A 24864-nucleotide genomic window follows, 5' to 3' on the forward strand; every position below is an offset into this window, starting at 1 on the left:
TGTTTAACACATTAATTTGTTAAATAAATATATTACCTATTAATAAAATCCAAGAAAAATTAGAATATTATGAATCATTATGGCAACATTTAGTGTTATTATTAATGGCATCCAATCAATTAAGACACAGACCATAGCATGGCACCCTATAATACAATAAACCCTTCTTCAATTCCACATACTCCTGCTTTCCTTCATTCCAACCAACACTCTTATCACTTTCCCACAGCTACTTTGCCTGATATTCTCCCCTCTTAACACAAAACTGTCTTCTTTGAACATTGATGAACAGTCTGAAAAAAGAAATATCCAGAAATGATTATCACCCAAGGTAAATGTATCATTTTATAAAGTTTAAGTTAGTCAGCCCAGTGTGGATACCATAGATAAAAAATTTGGGGCATACATACAGTACTTCAAGAAGGTGCATATGGTGGCCATTACATAGATTTGTTTTCCAGGTTTATAGATGCTTTTGGGGACTTAATGCACAAGAAGTGAATCAATTTAACTTTCTGGAAACACCCATAAAGATGATTATTTTTCTCAGGAATGTTAGACTAGAATTAGTGAAAAAAAAACAAATTGCCAAGTGCATGGCTATGAAAAGTTTACCATGACCACTCCATAATAAAATTTGAAAATGAATGAATCTAAGGCCAGCTTTTATAATGTATCACAAAAATGAAATTTCACTTTAAATAACCTTCAGTTAATCTCCACTCAAGGCCAAAATTCAGGTTCATGACCACTAGTTAAGTGCAAAACCTATTGTTAGGAGAGATGATGTTAATATGGTTACAATATTCACATTCATTTATTTGTTGAAAAAATGGTATTTGTAGGTAATCTCCTTGTTAAGCTTACTTTCATATTAACAAACAATATGATAAAACAAGATATCATTAAACCATTCCAGGAAAGTTGAAGCAAAATCAACCGACCTGGGATCAAATCACAATGATTTATAATGATTATTTGCAGATAAAATAATGTTGTTGCTGTTTTGAAGTCTCACAATTGAATATGACCATATAATTTATTATTCATTAGTGTAATTAATCTTAAAATTTAATGTCATCTTTTAGAAAAAATAATGCTGATGGCATTCAACCCAATGCCTTAAAAATGGTAAGATAAAATCTTACATGGCAATGAACTTGTTGAAACACAGACAAATGTCATCGACATGTGTTCAATGGTCTTGCATCTGGGCTGAAAATTTGCAGAAAGTTCCTCAAAGTAAAGTTTATCAAGGAGTAAAGGTTATTCTATTGAACAGCAGGAAAAATATTTCTAGAGCCTCTCCTACCCACCTTAATGATTAAGGCTCTTCTGCCTTGGACACACTAAATACTTGTATCTTCCAACCCAGCGTTTTACTTAGTATTTTGGATAGATTTTTCAATCGACAATAATTTTGTTGAATAATCACAAGGGTGAAGGTTTATATTTGAGGATGTCACCAAGAAAATTCAATCATCACCGATGAATGTCATTTCCATGATAACTTATACAATTTCAATGCTTGAATCAATCCTGTTCCAATCCCATTGTGACAATTTATGGTCCCAAATTTGGCCCAACGTTGTCCGTCATTCAACAAACTGCTCACTTCATAGGAATGGAAAAATGGAAATAAAAAATAATAATCTGAACAATAGAAGAATCTGAAAAGGTTTATTTATTAGTAATATAAAGACCTGGTTAATACAATGTGTTCGTTGGTTCTATGTCTTCTCGTTTCTAAAAGGGGAGGGATATTCACAAATGAACAGTTGAACTGCTGGCATCCCAAGGTAAAACAATCATTACATACAAATTACCGACCAATGGTGAGCTCAACCCAATCACTATCTTCAATTTGTAAGAATAATTTGTCAAGTTCACACACAATATTCATTACAAAGGAATTTTACCAGGGTGTACTCCAAGAACACAGCATTTAGAGTGTCATTTCATATGACACATTATTCATTCCTCTTGTCACAAAGACCTAATGATGGTCTATGCTCAAGCACCTCTAAACAATGCAAGAGATAATGTATAGTAATCCTAAAAGAGAGTCCATAACAATTTTATTACACAAAACACCTCCCAGAGTTTTGAGTTAACAAGTAATATTTTTTCTCTTCCAAAGCTTTCAGGATGGCAAGAAGCATCACATTACTTTTAACAACTGCTTTTGGAGCAAACAATCCACATTTCAGATTTTAAATGTGGCTTACACACGAATGTAATCTCCTCAGCGAAAGCGAAAAATGATCCTTTTGAATACATCTTTTGGATTTCAAAAGGTGAACTAAATGCCATAATTAGCAATACAGATAGCAAAACTATGAAAATGTTTACAGGCTATTGATATTAACTTTGGATGTCCACAAAATGAGTACTGCTAAGCATGAGGTAAGATTTTTTAACAGAATTTTTCATACATAGTTAGGTCTGTTTGCTGAAAATGATATGCATACATTTTAAAAGAAAGTGACGTTCACCTCATTGAAACCACAAATCTTAAAGAGATGCATTCCTTGTTTTTTAGTGGCTAAAATGACACATAAATTAACAAAAAAACAAGCCAAGATTACAACATGTGAAGATCATAACCACCTAAAACTCTTTTTCTAACGTTTTAATGTAAATTCATGGTGTCTGCCAAAGTGGGTGAATACAAATCCTTGAAAGTGTTCAAGTGTCTACTTTTCCACCCTATGTTTTCCATGCTATATTGGTAAGAAGGTTATGATAGTTCATGAGAAACCATCACAATTAAATGTCAAGTCAATCTTAACACCAGCTTGAATGGCAAATTTTTTTTTTAAATATCCATGTACCGGCATAGTACATTGTATGCAAGAGAGAGTAATGGCTAGTAAAGTAGAACTTGTGGAGACTTCATTACACCAGAAAAAATATTACGTTTGGTTGGCATTTCTAAATTGCAAAAAACAAAACAGAAATTGTTAGCTCCATTCCAATCTGACTTCTGTTAGTTGCCCATGTCCCTTTCACTCCCGATTTCCATTTGGCCGATAAAATTCTACTGAACTCCTCAGTTTGGTGGATTCCATAATTTCCAGGTTCATCAAACATCATGAAAATCATGCCATATCATATTACACAATAAGTGAAAATATACTGGAACAGTGATTGTCACTTTTTTCTCCAAAACGTCAAAGGGCAAAAATCTGAGTCCTAGGTTTTATCTTCATTCTATATAACAGCATGAAAACCCTTCCTCGCAACTCTCCTGCTACCAATATCTTACAACTTTATCACACATACTCTCATATTATATACAATGAGAGGGGGAAAAAAACTTAAATCACTAATGCTGTTCACTTTTTGGAGGAAGTAACCATTCGAATCATTTATAAACAAATCCCATCAGATCATTCCAGAAATAAATCAAGCATCTGCAAGTAACTCAAGTCTACAAGTTTCTGTTTAAAGTCACAATACGTAAAAAAAATATGCACCATCAAAAACTTTCACACTACCTTTGCATACTGAATCACCCTATGTGACCATTACAAAAAGTTGAACCTAGACACAATATCAAATCAGATTTGGCACAAGCTAACACTTATTTCCCTTGTTTTCACAGTGATATTGAGTCATTCTGATGAATGTACACTCAAAGTTATATCTTTGTTACTATTTACAAGCTTTCATTTTTATTAATTAGAAAACACTAAGGTTCAGAGGGAAGCACCATGTAAAATGAATGAGAAGTCATTCAAATAATTAAATTTCTAGCAATGGTAGATACATTTAAAAGCAAAACAAAACACATTCAAACCTTCATCTCATTTGCCAATATGTTTATTCACCAAAAGGCAGGGCAATTTCAGTTTGGCCATTTTCAAAATTTCACAACCGAACTCACATGCCACATTGTGCCTTCACTCTGTGGCATATTTTTAGCATAACTCTAATTCCATACCTAAAATATAAACTTAACTTCTTGGCTAAAATAGAAGTTGAAGTCAAAAAAGGTGAGCAAAAGTTAGCTTTATAAATTAAATGAAAAATGATGAATGAAAAACAATGAATATGATGGTGGTTTAACAAGCATGCAAGTGTATTTAGAAAGCTATGAACCAGTGGGGTCAATGAATATTTTCAAAACCACTGATGTTACTTACAAATTTTACCACATTACTTACGACTATATCAGTTTTACTAGTGATATGCTGACTCCTAATCCCACAGAAGTCACTTCATTTTATGAATCAATTATAAGTAAAAAATAGATTTTGATTGCCCTCCGAAAGTATAAAATCTTCTCCAATACACCCAAATATTTGGGTCTTAGCGGTAGATTAATGGTTAGGATTTTTTGATGATGGAAAAGTTTTTAGACACAAGAACTTCTAGAGAAACCTCAGGAACTGCATGAAAAGAAATTTCAGTCATAGACCCAAATATATGAATATTACACACCCGAGGGTTTAGCATGAGAAGAGCTCTATTCAAAGAACTAAATCTTCATGCTGATTAACATTACAACCATTGCATACTCAGACATAAAAATTCTTTACTGAGTGGCATGACAAAGATATTCAAAATAAACCGGCATATTTCTAAGATCAATTTATTTTTTTTGGATTGTAATGATAACTGAACTCACAGATTACATTACTGAAACCACTAGTTTACATGTTGCCCCTGTAAATAGTAAAATAATTTAGGGGTTTTTTTGCCATACTTAATACATGCAAGCAACTGTTAGAAATAAAAAGAACATCTGCAACGATAAAGCAGCATTTGCTGGAGAAATTTTGACATGGTCTGCATGCATTGAAGATACACAGGGAATGGAGTACATTTCTGTTTTAAAGAGGAAAGCTTTGCTCATGGTATTTGGGGCATGAGAGGCAGGATTTTAATTTGAAAGTCATCGCAGAAATATAGAACCTGAAAGATTCAGAGTGAGTTTAGAAATTTATGTGTGGTCATCTAGGACTTGACATGTTCCTTTATGGGCATAAATAAAGTATTCCTAATTTAAAATTAGTTTTTGTGTCTTAAATTGTTTGAACACCAGAAAAAGCTCTCAAAGGTATGCAACTGTAAAAGTGTAAAAAATTTGATGGAATTGAATGCACCGTAGATTTTACCCAACATTCGTAATTTCCACCAGGTGATGGTCAAATCAACCAATCAATCAACCAACCCCTTGGCGAGAGATATTACCTCACCTCCACCAACAATATACCCCTAAGGACAGTAGAAAACAAAATACTTGTACATTTGTACCTAACTGTTGAAATGAACTTCATCTTTGTAAGAAACAATTACGTAATTTACTCAAATATGAAGGTTACAAAAACCAAGTAACAACTGTTTGGTTTTAAGCCAGAAAAATGATATTGTATATTTTTGCCTGTAAAAATTGGCATGAGTTCATTGGAAATAAAGAGTAGATAAAAAGATAAACCAATATGCAGCATTAAAATGATTTCATGTTCCTCAGTATGATAACTCTTCAATTTTTTTATACTTCATATGGTAGCTTTGAGACATTTTTTCCTTTATAACTGATTTATGAAAGGGTGCAGTGTCCTAATGAGGAGAGAATTTTATTTCTAACCAGAAGATCTAGATCCAAATCCAGAAGAATCTGTATACTCTCCATTTAGTCTAACCTCTGCAATTTTTTCGGGCACTAAGTCTTCCTGAAAATACACATGCAATTCAAGGAAAGGAACAAGACCACCTATTTTAATGCATGAATTTTACATGCCATTAGGCTGAGAGAGAGGTGAGCTCTAGCCTCACCCAACACACAAACTTCAGGTTAATTACTGCGGTGGGTTTATGGAAAGAAAAATATTTTTTTCCATTTGTTAAAAGTTTAGTTTCAGCAGGAAGTTTCAAAAAAAATAAATTCAAGAGGTTAATTTTTATATTTTATCAAACAAGTGATGTACAACATCCACTTTCAAAAATTAAACTTAAGTTGATTAATATATTGTTCAAAACCAACCTTACTTGAAGAAATTTTGATTATTGCTCAACAAAAATTGATACTTTGCAATAATGGTAGGTTTTTTGTCTTTAAAATTTTTAAAGGGAACATACACACATACCTTATGAGCAATTTGATGAAAAAACTCATTTAAACAAATTAAAAATGCCTTCAAAAAATGTCTGAAATCACCCAACATCTTACTGAGCAAAAAAATTAAAATACCTCATCCTGAATCACCATATTATAACACATTCATGCACTTAAAATATTATTACCTAAGTGGGAATGGGCATTTTTAGTCAAATATGACTTGGCCTTGCTTTCCAAATTAAAATATTAGTGCAATTTTGGCAAATAATTATATTACAAGAAGTTCTATGCGATTAGCATACACTTGCAAATTCCGCATGCAATCTTTATAACATTTTATGATTTCATAATGAAAAGGTGATCATACAAAATTCAAAGACACACCTGACTGCACAATATTTTTTTCATAATATCTTTTGTAAAAATGACTAGATAATTATTTCCAGCTATTTTATGGCGCTGTCATAGAAAAGGAAAATAATTATATGAAATGTACAATCAAATACTTTTTCACGTGAATAAAATTTTTTTTGAGATATTACATGAACAAAAATATTTCTGCTACAGACCCCCTTTTAGTTTTTTTTTTGCTATTTCAATAAACTGAAATGAAACTGTTTTTCATTGTAGAATCAACCAAATTTCATGCTTGCCTTTAGAAATATATTTCAGAAGTTACTGAGTTCTGCACCTTAATGCATGTTAAACTTCGTCTATACAAATACACCATATGGTTTTCCAGAAGCACTCATTAAACCATACGAAGCCACAGTAACCATGGAACAAATAAAATAGATGGGAGAAGGTTATTCTTCATCTTTATAAATATGTATATTTACTACAATTTGAGCTTTCAATGGTTCTGACTAACCCATGTACATGTAAGGTCCACATATCAGCATAACTTTTAACTTTGCAAAAAGATGAGACCTTAAGTACAGTAGACTCCCGATTATCTGGGATAAAAGGGAAGGAAGTACTTATCCTGGTTAGCTCGCACCCACTACAAAATGTGAGGCCATTACAATTTGAAATTGGGCAATGTTTTTACAGCAAGCAAAATGTAATTTTTTCATAATGATTTAAGGCACATTACACCTCACCTACACAATAATGGTGTCATCCAGCTTGTCAACATTCCACCTGGTGAACTTTTGGAGATTATTAAACATCAATCATATCATGAATAACAAAAAACCTATAGCTGCCTATAATTTAGGAGACTGATTTCCTAAGATTACCCAGCATAGAGTTATTGAGCCTGAACTTGAAAACTTTTTCAACTTACAGACCAGCTCTCAATACCAGGTAAGTGTGAATTAAATGTAACACAGCTGAACCTATATTTGTTGCAATAAATAATATGAAAATCCATAATATACAGAGAGTGCATTTTAAGTCAGTGAAACACGAATGTTGTGAAAATCAACGTAAACAAAGATAACAGAATGAGGTTGTCAAGACAGAGGAAAAGTGAGTGAAATAGTCAAGTGGGAGGTCATAAACTAGAGAGTTGGAACACACACATATCAGGGAAGTGTTATGGATCAAAATGGTCAAAGCAGTAAGGATATAAGAGGAAGAATATCAAAATGCAAAGATGCTTTCACAGGGAGAGAAATGATGACAGGAAAATTAAGTAATAAGGTTAAGAAAAGACAATAGAAAATTTTGATAAGAAGCATGGTTATGTACAGCATGGACTGACTTGGTAATTGAAACAAGATGATGAGTGTAGACTGGAGGCTTTGATATGTGGGTGTGGAGAAGGATTGAAAAGGTGAAATGGACAAAAAGGTAGACAAACGAGGAGTTGCTAGGCATGTTGGGGAAAAGTGAGCATTCTTCGGAGAAATCCAAAGGAGGCAGAAAAGATGGATACAGAGCATTTTGATTGGCGATGGGATAATGAAGACTGTGATGGAGGGGAGGATATTAAGTAAATGAGCAAGGGTTAGAAATAGGATAGGCATGTTAGACGGAATGAAGGGAGGAAGGAAATTGCAGAATTGAAAAAGGGTTTATTGTAGTGTTGAATGGCAGATAGTGTTTGGCTACAAGAGGCAAATAAATGCATCATTCTGTCACTATTTAGCCTGTGCCCATTCAAAACCTACCCTAAACAGTACAATAGCAATAATATACACCACATGACACCATGTTGAGTAAGAATGGCTTTTTCACATTGACTTTCAGTGGCTGCCTTGTCTGATACAAAATTACTTAGAGCAATGCATGAGATGCTTATGCATGATGCACAGATAATGTGATATGTTTATATGAACACAATTGGCATCTGCACATTTGTTTTTCCGTGACAGTCTTCCTGATTCTAAACCATTATGTAGTGTTGCAAAATAAGCTTTTCTTGGCCATCCTGGTTAATAGAGAGTCCACTGTACATGCAATGGGTAAAATAGTGCAATACAGTAATACTTTGATCTAAAAATGCTTTGTGGGACCTTGGATCCACTTTTGCAGGTATTACGATCTTATACAGGGTTCTAGAGTATGAAAACAACCCGTTTAGTAGATGAAAAGAACTGCGGGAGATGCTGTGACAGTAACTTTTACAGAATCACCGGCTAGTGTGCATTAAAATGCAAAAATTCCAAAGCATTTAAATCATTCTCCTTGACCGGGATTCGAACACCAATTCCTAAGTATCCGGCTGAGTGCTTCAGCCAATTAAGCTACTGAGGATTTAAATTCTTTTCTCAAGAACATGCGGGAACTGGAGGGATAGAACTGAACTGACCCATCACTATTGCAACCCAATCCATATTTCTGGTATGTCACTACTCATTTAATTGATTTATAAGGTGCCTTCAAGTACTAAGGTCTCCTGATTTTTTCTGACTGCTCATACCAGAAAGCTAAAACATCAATTAATTCTCAACATAATCTCCCAGTAGACATACATGTTTTTCACAATGTGAATGACATGATTCAACAGCTGCTGAGAATGCTTTTTTAGGGGAACCTTTTACCTACTCGAAAAACCAGCAGGTCTGTAGCAGAGGCTTATTGAGTATATTTTCACATGATATTCAGTCTTCTTTTTTTAACTGCTGCACCCACGGATGCACACTTTCTACATATCCCAAATACCATCATCATATGCATTACCAAGTTGACAGTAAATTTCTATGGTATTAAGTGACACAAGTGGAGATAACAGATGATTACATACTGTTCTCGTATAATAAATTATGCAATTTTAAGTATTGAAAACTTTTCTCACTCTATCAACAACCATATGAATTCTGTGCACTATACAATGCAGCCATTTATCTATTGTATTCATAAAGTGTACCCACATATTTAAGCACAACCACATTTTTATTTCTACTCCCATTCCTAAGACAAAAATAGGGATACCTTAAAACTGAAGGCATCTCATACAAGATCATCTAATAAAACCGTTACTGTGATTCTTCCCAAGATAGGATATCAGTAGTTACTCAATTTCCTTGCCTTTTTAGATTAAAATAAACATGATATATAGTAATTGCCTATCATCATGCTTTTCATGAGCTTCATCGCGATCAATAATTTTTATGCTAATGCATTTCAAGTCATGCTTATCACAAAGAAGTGTTCTCAAAGGTGACTATGGAGTTGTATCAACAGCACTTTTCTCCTTTGATTAAAATAATCAATTAGCAAATAACCACCGGGGAAGACACACATAAACTTGATAGTAAGTGCTCCTGAGACAGCATATTACAGTTACAACCAAGGAGTAGAATACATTCAACAAACAAATTTAAAGAGCATCATTCACTTAGATCAGGTGCCAATCACAATATAACCCAGGAAGTTGGCGAAAAATCATAAAAAAGCTCTATGATAATACATTTGTACCACCAACATACTGCATACACATTACCGAGTAGTTTGAATTATTGAATCAACATTGAATGGTAAATTACTGCAATTCTGAGCCTAATAATGCTCAAGTAACATAAAAAATATGCCTCGCTGAATCAGCCAAGTTCTAGAGAACTACTGCATTAACATAAATTTTAGTGCTGTACAGTTCTCATTCTATAACTATATACTCGGATAAAGAAGTTCTGCAGTATTTAAATGGATCATAATAACCATTATTGAACATGAGTGATGAATACACTCATCTTTTAAGTTTACTGTAGCAGTAAAGGTATATATGTACCTTAATTTTCCAAAGATGGCTACAGTGTGTAGTGTTTATTTCCATAATTGCCCTCTTTTTTTCAGCTTTCATTCGAAGACCCTTTGGCTAGTCAAAACTTCTGTGAAATTCATCACTCTACATGAGCTTGGAATACGTAGCAAACACATTACCTTCATTTATATATATATATATACATTGGCTGGCCTTGGAAGAAATAATACAGTGAAATTTAAATTGACAAAAACTTATTGGCACACTTCAGCCTTATTACATGCAAGATGTTGTGTATTATTATGAGGAGGGTAGCTTTGGTTAAAAATGTCACCGTATGCACTTAAATAAATAAATGTTGAAGGAATGGCATGAGATATTGGAAGGGAAAGCAAGGGAGAGGCATGTTTATGATTATCTCATTTGTAACAGCGAAAAACTTTTACTGTCACAAGGGGATGGTGAAATTATTGGAACCACTTATGAAATGTAGGCATCGTTTGCATGTGGTGTAGTGTACTGAGTGTAGTGAGGCACGTTAAGGGGGAATGCAGTACCACAGCAGGTGAGAGTGACTGCAAACAATATCTCATTGCACACACGCACAAAGAGAACAAGTTGGACTAGGTATGTTTGTACATTAAATATGATTTCATCTCTTGTTTTTCTAACTTATTTTTCATCTCGTAATACATCTCCAGCTATAAAAGATGTGTCCAGCTGCTTTCTTTTATTCCCAATTACATCAGCCTTAGGCTTTTGTCCTCTTACTTACTTTTTACAATGCTATTTATACAGATCAACAGATTTATGATCTGGTATTGCATAACAACGAGTCTAGGACACTGTGCATCCCCTAGATAATTCCCACTACGCATAACTCACACTCATTTTCTTAGAAATGGGTGCCAAACACAGCGACCTAATGGGATTTCAATTTATACATGAATGTCAGATTCCATACAGGAATGGTTTTTCATGGAATTACCTCCATCATGAAAGCATTAGCAGGTTTTAAATTGCTATCGGTAAGTTTTGCAACAGTAAATATAATGGAATTATTAATGCATCAAAAGGATCACATCATTTACAGTCCAAGTAAAATATGCAAGGCTAAAAAATATAATATCTCATAAGTTCCTCTGGACTTAAAAAACATCAAAATTTAATCAAAAAAGAACCACAACTTCTTTTTACCAAAATTTTGGGAATAACAATTTCCCTTTGATTTAATCTCCTATCAGTATTGAGGGAAGTCCTTTTTCATTCAACATTCTGCAACTCATTAGAATTTCTCCAAGCAAATCAAAAGTAATTAATGCCAAATCTAAAAGTATGGTTTGCAAACCATATCGCTAATTGATATCATGGCCAATCACATAATTTATAAAGGATAATTTTAAATAAATTTACATGTCAGTTTCTCCTTGCATTATCCTTAGATTTGGTACATGGAAAACTCATTATTAGCATATGTGATACTTGCCACAGCCATTATGACTAATGTGGTCATTTACCACAGCAAAAAGAGCAGGGATTATTACCCCACCATTTATACTAAGGCAGGTTGGAAGTGCTGGAGGAGGAAGATGAGGAGCTGACCAGGTTCATCAAAGATGTGCGAATTTCCTGCCCGATTTCCTCTGAACCAGGGGCTTCGGAAATTACAACCCACGTGTCATCTGTGCTTTCAAGAGTCTCACGACACACAGGGCAAGTCTTATGATCCACATTCCTGCATGAAAGTGAAAAGTTAAGTATCAATGATGAACATATACTGAAATACTTGTGGAAAATCAAATACAAATTTCAATGAAAAAAAAATAACGGGTTAACCACTTCACAAGAGAAATATTTATAGTAATCAAAAAAAGATGATACATGAGATGCACGTTTAACTTCTGCAAAGTCAAATTCTGAAATTCACTCAATTACAGCCATGAAATAACAACATCACAGTTATGACTTTTCTCAAGCCCAAAACTACCACTAATGGATTATTGCAGTACAGCCATTAAAGGAAACAAAGCAGTACCATTTCAGCAATAACTCGTGACAATGACTTGAATTTCAGAGAACTCAAAATCCCAACAACAATAACAATGGTCAATATTGTCAACAAATTGAAATTGAAATAAATATCTATAAATTACAACTGGATAATTATCATTAAAATTATTGAATTGTATTTCTTTTTGTCCTTATAACTAGAGAATACTCTACAGCTAACACAGAACAGCTGACAAAATTCAGAGTTTATCATTACAATCAATCACTGGAATTAATTCCAAGAAACTTCGGGATATGCCGCTACAGTAACTTTTAACGAAGTCATCCGCTAATATGCATTTCAATGCAACAATTTCAGAGTCTAAAAATCATTTGCCTTGACCGGGACATTGAGGGATTCGGGTTCGAATCTCGGTCGAGGCGAATAATTTTTACAATCAGAAATTCTTGCATTGCTGGAATTAACTCCACAGCATCTTATGACCATGAAAAAACTATGGTCAACTTACACACAAGATTGATAAAAAAATGGAAATTTAGAGAAAAAATTTTGAGGCCAACCAGCACACAAGTGCATACATTTTTAAACCCATGACATGTATAATCATGAGCCAAATAGAGTTATTTAAAACATTATTGATCAATGAAATCGAGGAAAATCTGTATGCACTCAAGCATTGGTTGAACACTAACAAATGAAATAATTACTCAAAACATTATTATTATTTATTTTCTACTGGTTAAGGTATGTTTTAGATGGACTAATCAGCCTATAACACTTTATAATAATACAGTTACTTGACAATCCTATGCTAATTAACTCCACAGCATCATCTACCAATATTAAACCTTCTGACACCGAACTCTACAGTAGATCCCTCTTCAATTCTGCATACTTCCTCCCTTCATACCATTCAACATACCCACCCTTTGCTTGCCTAACGTCCTCCCCTTGATCAAAGTCTCAACATCCCATTGCCAATCAAAATGCTCTGCACCCATCTTTCCTGTCTCCTGATGATTTATCCCATATGATCCCTCTCCTACCAAACCATAACCAGCACTATCTTATTTATTTTCATTTCTGCCCACTTCACCTACTCCATCCTTCACCACGGCTACATTTCAAATGACTCCAATCTACGTCTATCATCTTCCTTCAATTACCACATTTCTGTGCCATACTAAACCACACTCTATATTAAGGTTTTGACAAGCCGTTTCTTAATTTCCTTACTCAACATCCCTGTCATCAATTCCCTCCTTGTTAAAGCTTCTTTGCTTAATGCAGTTCTTCTCCCTATATCCCTACTACTTCAACCATTTTGGTCCATAACACTTTCATGATAGGTAAACTGTTCCACCTACTCAAGTTGATGAACTCCTGTTTTAATATTTAACTTAGCCTTCCTCCTTCTCGAAAACCATAAAACATTCATTTTGTTCACATTTATTTCCCCATCCCATACCTATCACACTGGCTATCCAATACATTCAGCCATGTTTGCAAACCTTTGGCTGACTGGCAAACTAAAACTTGGTCATCAGCAAACCTAACTGATTTTATGAATTCTCTCCTGATTTCCATTCCTACCTCCAGTTCTTCCTATGCCTGTTTTACCATTTCCTCAACATACATGTTCAAAAGCATAGGTGATAACAGACAACTCTTTCATAACCCTCTTTCTAACACAGCCCATACTGACTCTCAATATTCAGGATAGGAAACGGGAAAAAGTCACTGGGGGCCATATCTGGTGAATATAGTTAGTGGTCGACCAATTCAAACAGTAAATTTTAGCCATGAGGACCACCAAAGTGTGAGCAGGTGCATTGCGCAATTGGAAAAGCACCTTCTTCTTCTTCAAATGCGATAGTTTTTATGGAACTTCTCCCTCCAACTAGTCAAGTAATGATGTGTAATACTGTAAAGTAATGACCTTCAAGAGCTATGTAAAATAAACTGAACTAACCACTGTTCGATGCAATGCTGACAGTAAGAGTGTGTGCATGGCAACAGAACATCTGGCTGGCGCTCCAAGCAAATACAACATTCAGTACCAATTCCTCCAACAGCAATCCCTTCATAGGTAACTTCGTCCACATGCTCCATTAACAATGATGCCGAAATGGGGTGTCCTGAAAATTTTAATAAAAAGAAATTATATCCATTCATAATAACTGCCTGAGCAACACTAATGTGTGTACTAACCAATGCACTCTACGGAATTCAATTACACTGCAATTATAACAGTGTACTAGATCTGCTATTTGTAGTTCAGTGTGGTTTTGGAATACAGATAAACATTCATTCATAAACGATTTGCCCTTTCTCCTTATGGGCTCTCCTCGACTTTCATTGCTTTAATTCTTCATTTTAAAGTACAGTAAGACTTTTTTTCTTTCCTCTCATGTTCCCTCAGCATCATATCTATCACCAAAAACTAACCCATTACTGTCATGGAAATTCTCACATTTATGTGCACAACATGGTTATCACCCCTGGTAGCTGCAATGTAATATCCTTGACTGAGAACCTAGAGGTTGCAGGTTCAGTTCTCATAATTTGGGTTATCAGGATTTGAATGTTTGCAATTGCCTTCGATGTTATTTCATGTTAAGAAATACCTTGTGTAACAGGCTCTTTTCAGATTTTTACTAAATAAGTGAGAGAGCATCATTTGAAGACACTGTTGAAGTAACTATTGAGGCATTTTCAACAGTTCATTGAATTATTCTCATTGGCAATTAGTTTGACGAATATGGTTCGTGGGATTGAAAAGAAAATACTATTTCACCGCAATATTGCTTTTCATCACAAGTATCAAGAGGGGAATAAATGTTTTTTTACCAAATTAAGAAGTGCAGTCTAATGGGTTCCTAACAAATACTTTAACTGGTATTTACCCTATAATATCTAAAACCCAGTTCTCAACCCGAAGGCTCGTTTGATAGGTGATGGTAGAGTTCACCCAACACTTAGCCCAATGGGAAGTGAAATTCACACATCAGAGTGGGGGGGGGGGCAAATCCTTCCCCCAAGCAACCTACGGTTTCTCGGGAAGTAGTGGTACCCGAAAAATCACACAGCTTGGGTGAAGTAGAGGGCGCGCAGAGACATGCCCAGGACTCGAACTTAGACCCTCCAATCAATAGTCCAACACTCTATCCCTGGACTACCACATCCTTATTTTTCTTATTTACAGATGCAAAGTAAATATACCGTTTTGTTTATTATTTATTGGCCATAAAACGTCTAGTAACTAAATTGTATAATTAACTGTTATTAAATTCAAAATGAGAAAAGGTTTACTCAAAAAACTTAGCAGGCCGATTTCTTCTATTTTAAAGGATATGTTACTCTGTAACAAAAGATGGAATTCTTGATGGCGACTCCATGAGAGTAGACTTTCTTTGAGGTCACCGCAAGCTCTCAAGTTTGATAAAACAAATCCTTTTTCTTTAATTTTATGAAATATATTAACCGAAAAAATGTATTTACTCCTATGTGACAAAGTTCGAACAGTGGAAATACTGGGCAACATCATTTATAAAAGTATACATGAGTGTTATATAATGACATATATTTATGCAACTTTACATACCATACTTCACATTACCATTCTGTATTTTTTTAAACCAACATTTTGTAATCTTTGATTTATACTTCCAATACCCATCCTATCTGGTCCACATAACTTCTGCAGCAAATAAATAGTACCTCACAGACACAATCTGCCAGAAGAGGATGAAGTTTGTCTTTCACTGAAGGGAATGTGTGCATTTCAGGCTCTTCAAAGCATCAATGCATGCAGCGATATTTTTCTTCCCAAGGATTCATGCTATGCGATTGGTTGTGAAAAGCACTGTGTACAAGATCTTTCTGGAAAGTATCCAGTCATGCAATATTTTGAGAAAAATAACCTGCCCAGAACAAAAAGAGGCCTTAGTCCCCTTAAATCAGCTCTCCTTGGGACATCACACACTTATCATAGAATCTCTTCCACTTTCCAAAACAATCAGCAAAGTCCTAGTTATCAGAATTGTCATCAGCTGCCTTGTCACATTCTCCCTTATCTTGTCAACTGACTGCTGGGAGGACAGGGCTTTTGTTTACGGGTCATAACCATAGACCCTAACTCATCTTAAGTTATCTGACCTTTTTAGAAATCCTGGGTCATTATTTGAGGCTTGATGTAAGTCCCCTACAATTGCACCTAAACATTCTTGAGTTTGAGGAGATAAAAGAGAATACAGCGAGGTAGCTGATGACCATTCTAAAAATGGACCTTGCCAATTGTTTTAAAAGTGAAAGAGATAGTGGGATACTTGTGTAAGGTCCCTAGGGGCGTACTTAGAAGAACACTAAGGTCTCATTGTTTTATGTAGGCTATTTTCCTCTAAATATAGCATGGCAGGAGTTTCCGGACAGTCCAGGTATCCTTACCCTAACAAATGTGTGCCGATGTATTGTCTTATGCATGCTGATGTATTTTAATGTCCATCAGAGAGTAAGATTATCATTATATAATGGCGATGGGAAAGGGGCATATGTATTTCAAAAATGCCATGGCCCCAATGCATACAGAAGAATGACCATTAAGGAAGTATGGAGCTGATGTGGTGAAAGATGTCTGAACTCTAAGGCTGCAATTAGACAAATACTGCAAGGCACGTTTAGACTCATACTATAGAATTTGAGTATTTCTGGTCTCACCATAATTAAAAACTCAAGGGTGTATCTCACTACTCATTACACTCTAATAACCCTGCTTCCCTTCCTCTTTCATATCAGACAACCTATAGTATTATAATAATAATTCATTTGCCTGGTAATTTGTTTGTACATACAAATATAGGGCATGTCAAGAAAGTACAAATCAATTTATACAATATCATTGTTGTATGAATTCTTCAACAGAGTGGAGAATATTTCTTTTTAAAAACTGATTAATTAGAGCACAGGCCCATTTTTTTAGGCCCAAGTGCCGCATTCCTGATTCTGACATAAGTTTGGATTGAGTCTCTTGGTGTTCTAGTAATTATAATCGACATTTTTGTTTTAAAAGTGAAGATTGTGCTTATCACTGATGATTGCAGCATATATACAAATTTAGAAATATGTTGCAGTGCCCTACCGCCACCAGAGCATGCATGAGGAATTGCACACCGGGTTGAACACATGTTAAGAAACCCAAAAAATGATACTGTATATTACATGAGAGTAGATTCAAATAATCTAATTTAAACTAGGGAATTGTGATTACATCATTCATGCAGAAGAACAGCAGCATTAGCCAACCTTGAAATTAGGTTGTCAATGGATGTAGCAGACACCAAAACATAAGTTACATCATCATAGCACTGGAAGCGTATAAGTTACAGAACTTAAGAAATTTTGGCAGATCATTCATATACAAGAGGAATAGCACTGGACTCAATACCTAACCCTGCAGGATAGCCAAATTTAACATCTTTCTTATATATATATATATATATATATATATATATATATATATATATACATATATATACATATATACATATATATATACATATATATATATATATATATATATATATATATATATATATATATATATACACATATATATATACATACATATATACATACATATATATATATATACATATATATACATATATATATATATATATATATATATATATATATATATATATATATATATATATATATATATATACATATATATATATATATATATATATATATATATATATATATATATATATATATATATATATATATATATATATACATATATATATATATATACATATATACATATATATATATACATATATATATATATACATACATATGTATATATATTTTTTTTCCAGATAAGCATTCATAATTAATACATAACAGACATATTATTGGCTTCCAAGGGTCTCCTAAGTTCCTTTCACATGACCAAGTTTCCCATACAGGCCAAGATGTTAAAAAAACCTAATAACAAGTAATATCCAATGGTGAGGGATAATAGAATATGGTATGCCAGTTTAATGGATTTCCATCCCAAAAAAGCAAACTTTCTGAGTTGAAAAAAACACAGTAGAGCCTCATATGATGAGCGTAATTCCACGATCTATCTTATAAAGTGAAACATATAGTGAAACAACTTTTTGCAAATACATTAATGTAAAATACAATAATGCATTCCATGCAAAATAAAATAAATTATGTATAAGGTTTATTTAAAGAAAAATATACATACATTGTTTATGATCATGGATCACGTACACCTTTTTTATTTGATTTTGGCATGAAGCAACAAGATATGTGAACTTGATTTGTAAAAGCAAAAAAAAACTAATTTAAGTGCAAATTATTTATGATATGTTCCTCAATTTTTTAAATGGAAAACTGTTTAAAACCTTTTAAAGCCGATACTTCAAAATTTGGTAAAAATTCAACTCAGAACTGTCGTTAAATAAATTTAAGCCGTGCATTGCCACTGCCATATTAGGGAGATGCCTCAGATGCATGGGACAATGCAGAAGTTTCCTGTGATCTCCACATCTCATTTAGCCTGCTGTTTTGGACTTGATACTTCTTGAAGACTTGTGGAGTTTCTGAATGCTAAGCAAGAAGGGGTTTGATTTTCACATTCCTGCTTGCATTTGTGAAACATAGCAGCTTGAGATGGCCTTTCATTGACTTGCGTTCAGGCAATGAATTCTCTCCTACTGTCATGTACAAGAACATAGGTTCGCTTCATCGTCTTCTACCTGAAGAGAACCATCTCATCACAATTAAAAACATGTTCTGGAAGGTAACCCTCAGAATCTATGTGCTTTTTGAAGTCACTGATGAAGTTCTCTGCTGCTTTAACTTGGAGCTTGCTACTTCACCATGCCTCCCAATGCAGTTGGTGACAGTTCATTTTGTTCTCTCCTTGAACCACGCATGGCTCCCCTTATTTATTTGTTCGGCCATTGATGATTCTGACATCTTGTTAAAGAGGTCAGCAAAAATCACTTTCCCCTTTTCACAAATTTTATTTTTGTTAATGATGACACATTGCAATCGCTTTTTGTTTATGCATATGAAAAGCAACCTTTCAAAATTGAGAAACCGCAACCATTGCATAGATACTCTTGTCACTCTATTTGAAGTGTCTATCTTCCTAGTCTTGTCCGTGTTCTTGAAGAAAATACTAACTGTTGATGTCCACAAATTGTTGATGTACAGACTACATTAACTAGGTTCACTCCTTGTTCCCAATTTTCAATTACTTTCCTTTTCATTTTTACTGTTATTTTTTATTCTCTTATGGTTTTCTTCTTACAGAAATTTCTTTGGGGTCATTTTTAAAACTATCCACAAAATATTATTAAACTTTACACAAAAAATCCTAAATATTTTGTTGTCTCAGGCGTAACTTTGTGGAATTTGCATAACATATTGAAATGTAATGAAATAATTGACTTTGTAATTCCACACACTTTATTTAAAAACACGACCCAGGTTTCGACGTTGAACGTCATCTGATGACGTTCAACGTCGAAACCTGGGTCGTGTTTTTAAATAAAGTGTGTGGAATTACAAAGTCAATTATTTCATTACATTTCAACCTAAATATTTTATTGGAACGCAAACTTGGAAAAATATTTTATCACAAGCGATGCTAAGATGCTATAAAAATGAGTGCTAGAGACAAACTGCAGTATCAGCTGTACAATGAATCTGGGAATTCCTCACTTGTTATGCAAAAAGTTGCATATTACAAGAATTTTAGGAGACAATATTTTTGGTCATAATGCAAATTTCTCGCCGTGCGAGGTGCTCATTAGGTGAGGTTCCACTGTGGGGGCAAAAGAAAACAACAGGAAAGGAGACTTAGCCGAATGAATTCTTCTTGTGTCTTCCACCCAGTTAGGTTCTCCGTTTCTACCATAATTTCAACTACTAATTTACTCATCATCTCTGGGGCTTCTGAAGACCTGAAGTTGATGACCAAATCAGTCATCAAAATATCAGGAAATTGGAGAGCTTCCCTGGATGAAAGACCTGAGAACAATTCATTCAGCAGATATTTCAGGAAAGAACCAGACCTTTGGTGACTTGGATGGGTTATCAGTGAAACAAGAGGTGGTGACCAATTCTGAAATGAAAGACTAAAAAACATAAAAAAGCAACATGTTGCGAGGCCTGCCCAGTAAATATATAGTATTTCTAAATTCATGGAGAGGACCAGAGAGCTAGCTTGTTCACCACCCAAATTGCTCATGAAAAAAATATACAAATCAACCAATGCAAAAGTGTAAAAAAAACTAAATTATGTTAAGAAGAATAAGAGTACAGTCCTGTTTATAAGGGCTACTTTGCGATCACCATCAATAAAAATGATTTATTCAGTCAGGAACTTTATACAGCCCTGGTGCTACTTCCTAAGAGATTTTTTCTTATTTAATTCTTAATTAATAGATACATTCAAAACTTCACATCATTCTCTTTCAGGCTAAACAGGGTAAAAAACACCCAATTTTAAGTTCTTCTTCCAGGAAACTTAGTCCTTTCCACCAATCTACAGCACTAACCTTGCATACTTTCTTTGCTTCTATCATATTCCATGACATTCTCAGTCCACCCCTCCCTATCAAACAATTAACTCTTATTTCATGCACACATCCATTAGTTGTTTAAACTCAAAATCATTTAACAGATCATGCTTCCAACTATTTGTAAATTTGTTCATTTACTTTTTCCAATTTTAAATATTTGACATGTGAGCATGTTTTATGGCATGCTCTTGTCCATCTATTTGAAGCATCCATCTCTTTAGTATTGTCCTAGTTCTTGAAGAAAAGCCCAATTTTTGATGACGACTGATTGTTAATGAGCAGATAAGATTAATTAAATTCACTCCTTGTACCCGATTTTCAATGACTATGTACCTACCTATACACCTATGCTATGATTTCACATAAAATAATTATCAACTTTATTTTATTTACTCAAAATGTATTATACAGTGACTTAGAATATAGAATATCAAAATAATGCTTAATGATTTTCAAGTCAAGGATTGTCCTTATATATGGTTGGAAAATATTATTATTATTCTTCAAAATGTACATGAATGAAGCGGTGAATTCCTGATTACTCCTAATAATGTCAACTAAGAAATGCAAGTTGTTATTATTACTGGTCAATATTCATCCATCATTATCAATGATATATGTAAGGTAATAATTATGGTTAATTTAAAAGTATAGAATCAGCATGCTACTACACCGTTTGCAAATACCCCATTGCACTTATTTCTGTTCGTCATTCAAAAAACCTTTTCAAAAAAAAATCATTTAGTTATTATTAAAGAGCTTTTTCTTCACATGCTGAACAGAATGCACTTCAAACACATCATATTGGTGAATATTTTTGACAAGTAAGAAGTTAACTTCAGATTAAATTGATGTTTAGCAAAATACCTACTCAAGGTTTTGCATGCATCTGTGCACTTTCATGAGCACCAAAAAGCAAGAATACATATGCATCTCCAATCCACCTAAATAACGCACCAATGTGGAATCAGGTGATTATAGCACACAAGAAGTACAGGGCTATTTGATGTGAAAGTTGGGAAGGCTAGTGAGTTAAGGCACTACTGATCTCAAACTGCACTTATTAAAACTGCTCTCCAATTAAAACTAACCTTTCCTGTTATAATTATGTTGTGGTAGAGCAGATGCATTCTTCAGAAATTCTGAATCTGCATAACCTTTTGATTGATTTGCAGCAGCAGGCTCTCTTGGGATAATCATTATTGAACCATTATGGCATTGATTCTTACCTTGAGAGCTTTGCCAACATGCTTCTATTTGGCATTTCAATGTCCTGAAGACCTGTAAAAAGCAGAATAAATGTACTAAGAAACTGCATCTTTCATAAAAAAAATATGGAATATTAAGTACAAAAATAAGAAGTTTTTTTTTAAACTATTCCCCGTCCAATTATTCTAATTTTATTAGATACACACAAATGCTTTTTCATACAGACGTTATGTAGCTATAGTGTCTCTAAACATATATTTTTTTTTAAATCAAGGTATCTCAATTATAAAGAATACAGTCACATTAGATGTTAGGGAACCAGACTTTATCATATAATTTCAAATAAATGTGAGGTGTTCACTCTAGGAATGACAGACTAAAGGTTTCCTTCAGCACTTATGTTCAAATACTCATTTTGCTGCAATTTGAAGTTGCGTAAGGGCAACAAACGAGCATTTGAAATCATCTGTGTTGAAGTCATTTGTTTATTTCATTCTGGTGGTCTTATCTGATGATGTAGTGTAGTGTCTTAATAATTCCCTTATTATTACAAGTTATATGTAATTTGAAGGTCGCCCACTTTTTCACCTACAATCCATTTAGACATTTTTTTCAAATTGAAATATTTCAAACAAGCCCTTCTTCATCGAACATTACCTTACTGCATGGTTGAGGATGAGAAGGGCAGAGAAATAAGAAAAAGACCATTGGGAGAGTGGTACTGGCAGCCAAGAGCTGTACTTTGAAGACAATAAGCATGATTAAAGGGTAGCAAATAAAATTCAGCATTTATTCAAACAATCTCATATTTTTTCAAACAGACCTTGTGCTATTGATAAATGCCCAAATGGTTATCTTATTTGATTGCTGCCCATTAGCTTACTTATAATGAAAATGCAATTAACTTTTCTGTTGAAAAAAGATGACATCATTAACCTATATTATTATCCACATTCCCTAGGGAAAAGGATATCGTACTAAATTTTGACTAGGAAAAAGAGAGGTACATTTAGACCTGTGTACTGCCTTCCTACACCAGCAGTGAATACATAATGACTTGAGTGTTTGACTTTTGAAATGCATTAGGGCTTTCATAAAGTCAACTATGTGATGCAGTTAAAATATTAATATTTTGATTGATGATTGTTATTATGGATGGCAAAGAAATATAGATACATGTAGTTTATCATTATGTATCAAATATAAAGCCAACAAATATCAATCAATTGTTGTTTCCCTTGGATAAAACAAAACATATGAATTTAAGTGTTCAAATACATCAAGAAAACTGAAGCATTTCAAAATCAAGCATTTAATATATACAATATTTTTGAATGAATGTTTCACTGTGACTGTTGTCAATGGAACAAATTGCAAAACAGAATATTATATTTCTCTTGGTAATGAATCGAGTATTTCACCATTTCTCACTTTAAGGAGATTGATCACAAAATTACAGAATGATACCACTTTATTCCATAAAAGATGATCTTACACGTGCTCTTCTATGGGTTGTTTGAATGGAAACAAGGCAGATAATCAAGGGCTAGTGGATAAATGGGAAGGGCATCCAATGTGTGCTGAAACACACATAGGAGAATTTGAAAGAAACTTCAAAGAATATGTTACATACACCAACAAATAACTGTAGAGGTGTGCACTTAGCAGAGAAGTTGGAAAACTAGGTAAAAATGTTAAGACATTAATAACTAAGACTCACCCGAAGGAACTGGCTTAGAGTTAAAAGTCTGTAACTTTCTACTTTTTTGGTTGAAGCATCCATTTTCACACAGGCAATTCGAACAGTTCCCTTCCATAACAAAGTCGAATCTGTGCCCTTTTTGATAGCAAATACTAGCTTCTTGCCATTTGAATCGATGCACTGATCTGACCTACAAAATACATATTAGAAGTTTAATATGATTACCACATTAAATAACGACATCAAATCAAAAATACAGTAACCGAGTGAGATAAACTGCTCGACAATTGGGACTATTCTAATTTCCTTTAGAATGCCACAGAACACATTTAATTACAAATATTGTAAATAAGCCAAGTAGAACCCTGAATCACTGTGATAGAAAATGATATACCACAATATCCATTCTTTTAATAGCATCAATAAAAATAATTGGCAACGGCAAATCCCAGCAGACATGACAACAAAGACATATACGGTTGAAATGCAACTACTAGACACAATGATTTTCGGAAATTAAACTTACAACAGATTCAGCTCCCCTAAACAATTTTGAAAGTCGTCATATGACAAGGATGCTATTTCAGAAAATGCCCTGGCATGGCGGCAAAATTCTTTCTGTAGATTATCTACCGTTTGAGGAATTAAGCTGTCATAACTTGACGACTGCCCCATGATGCCAATTCTAAGAGAGCAATCTGGAGCAGTCATTTAATAGTTCATGGCCTCCTGGTAAATTTGTTTGACGGTTAAAAAGAATTACCACCGACAAATGGGCGAACACAGTAGTTGTGCTAACAAATAAAAACAAGCTCGAATTGGTGAACTGGGATAAAGGTAACTTAACAAATGAAATCCATGTCCAATAATTATAGCGGCATATAGTTGAAATAGAATATTTTCCACAAACTTCGGTGACAACTGATTTACACTATCATTTTCAAGAAGTTAAATTTAAATAACTTCGTCACAAAGATAATCCACCACAGCACGCTTATCTACATTCATATAGTCAATGACGTATTTATGAAACAAATCGAAATGAAAATCGAGAAAGTATTAGCAAGATGAAAATTTTACCTATAAAGACTTTTGAAATGCTGTAAAAAATTG

The 24864-nt window shown here is 33.9% G+C and overlaps 1 protein-coding gene across 2 annotated transcripts; it reads right to left on the bottom strand.

The window, feature by feature from the left end:
* Positions 1–1666: 1666 nt before the first annotated feature.
* LOC139697929 (RING finger protein 141-like) lies at positions 1667–24724 on the bottom strand. 2 transcript variants are annotated; one of them, XM_071596790.1, is made up of 5 exons: positions 24278–24724; positions 23770–23941; positions 22070–22121; positions 14201–14366; positions 1667–11952 (listed from the first exon to the last, which is right to left on the bottom strand). In XM_071596790.1, exons 1-5 carry the CDS (start codon positions 24460–24462, stop codon positions 11775–11777), a joined length of 753 nt encoding a protein of 250 aa, XP_071452891.1. In that variant the 5' UTR covers positions 24463–24724; the 3' UTR covers positions 1667–11774. The 2 variants fall into 2 exon arrangements, with proteins under 2 accessions (XP_071452891.1, XP_071452890.1); XM_071596789.1 differs by having other exon boundaries at positions 21932–22121.
* Positions 24725–24864: the final 140 nt, after the last annotated feature.

This window comes from Hetaerina americana, unplaced genomic scaffold (assembly GCF_022747635.1).
Source record: "Hetaerina americana unplaced genomic scaffold, ioHetAmer1.1.p SCAF_8, whole genome shotgun sequence".
NCBI lineage: Eukaryota > Metazoa > Arthropoda > Insecta > Odonata > Calopterygidae > Hetaerina > Hetaerina americana.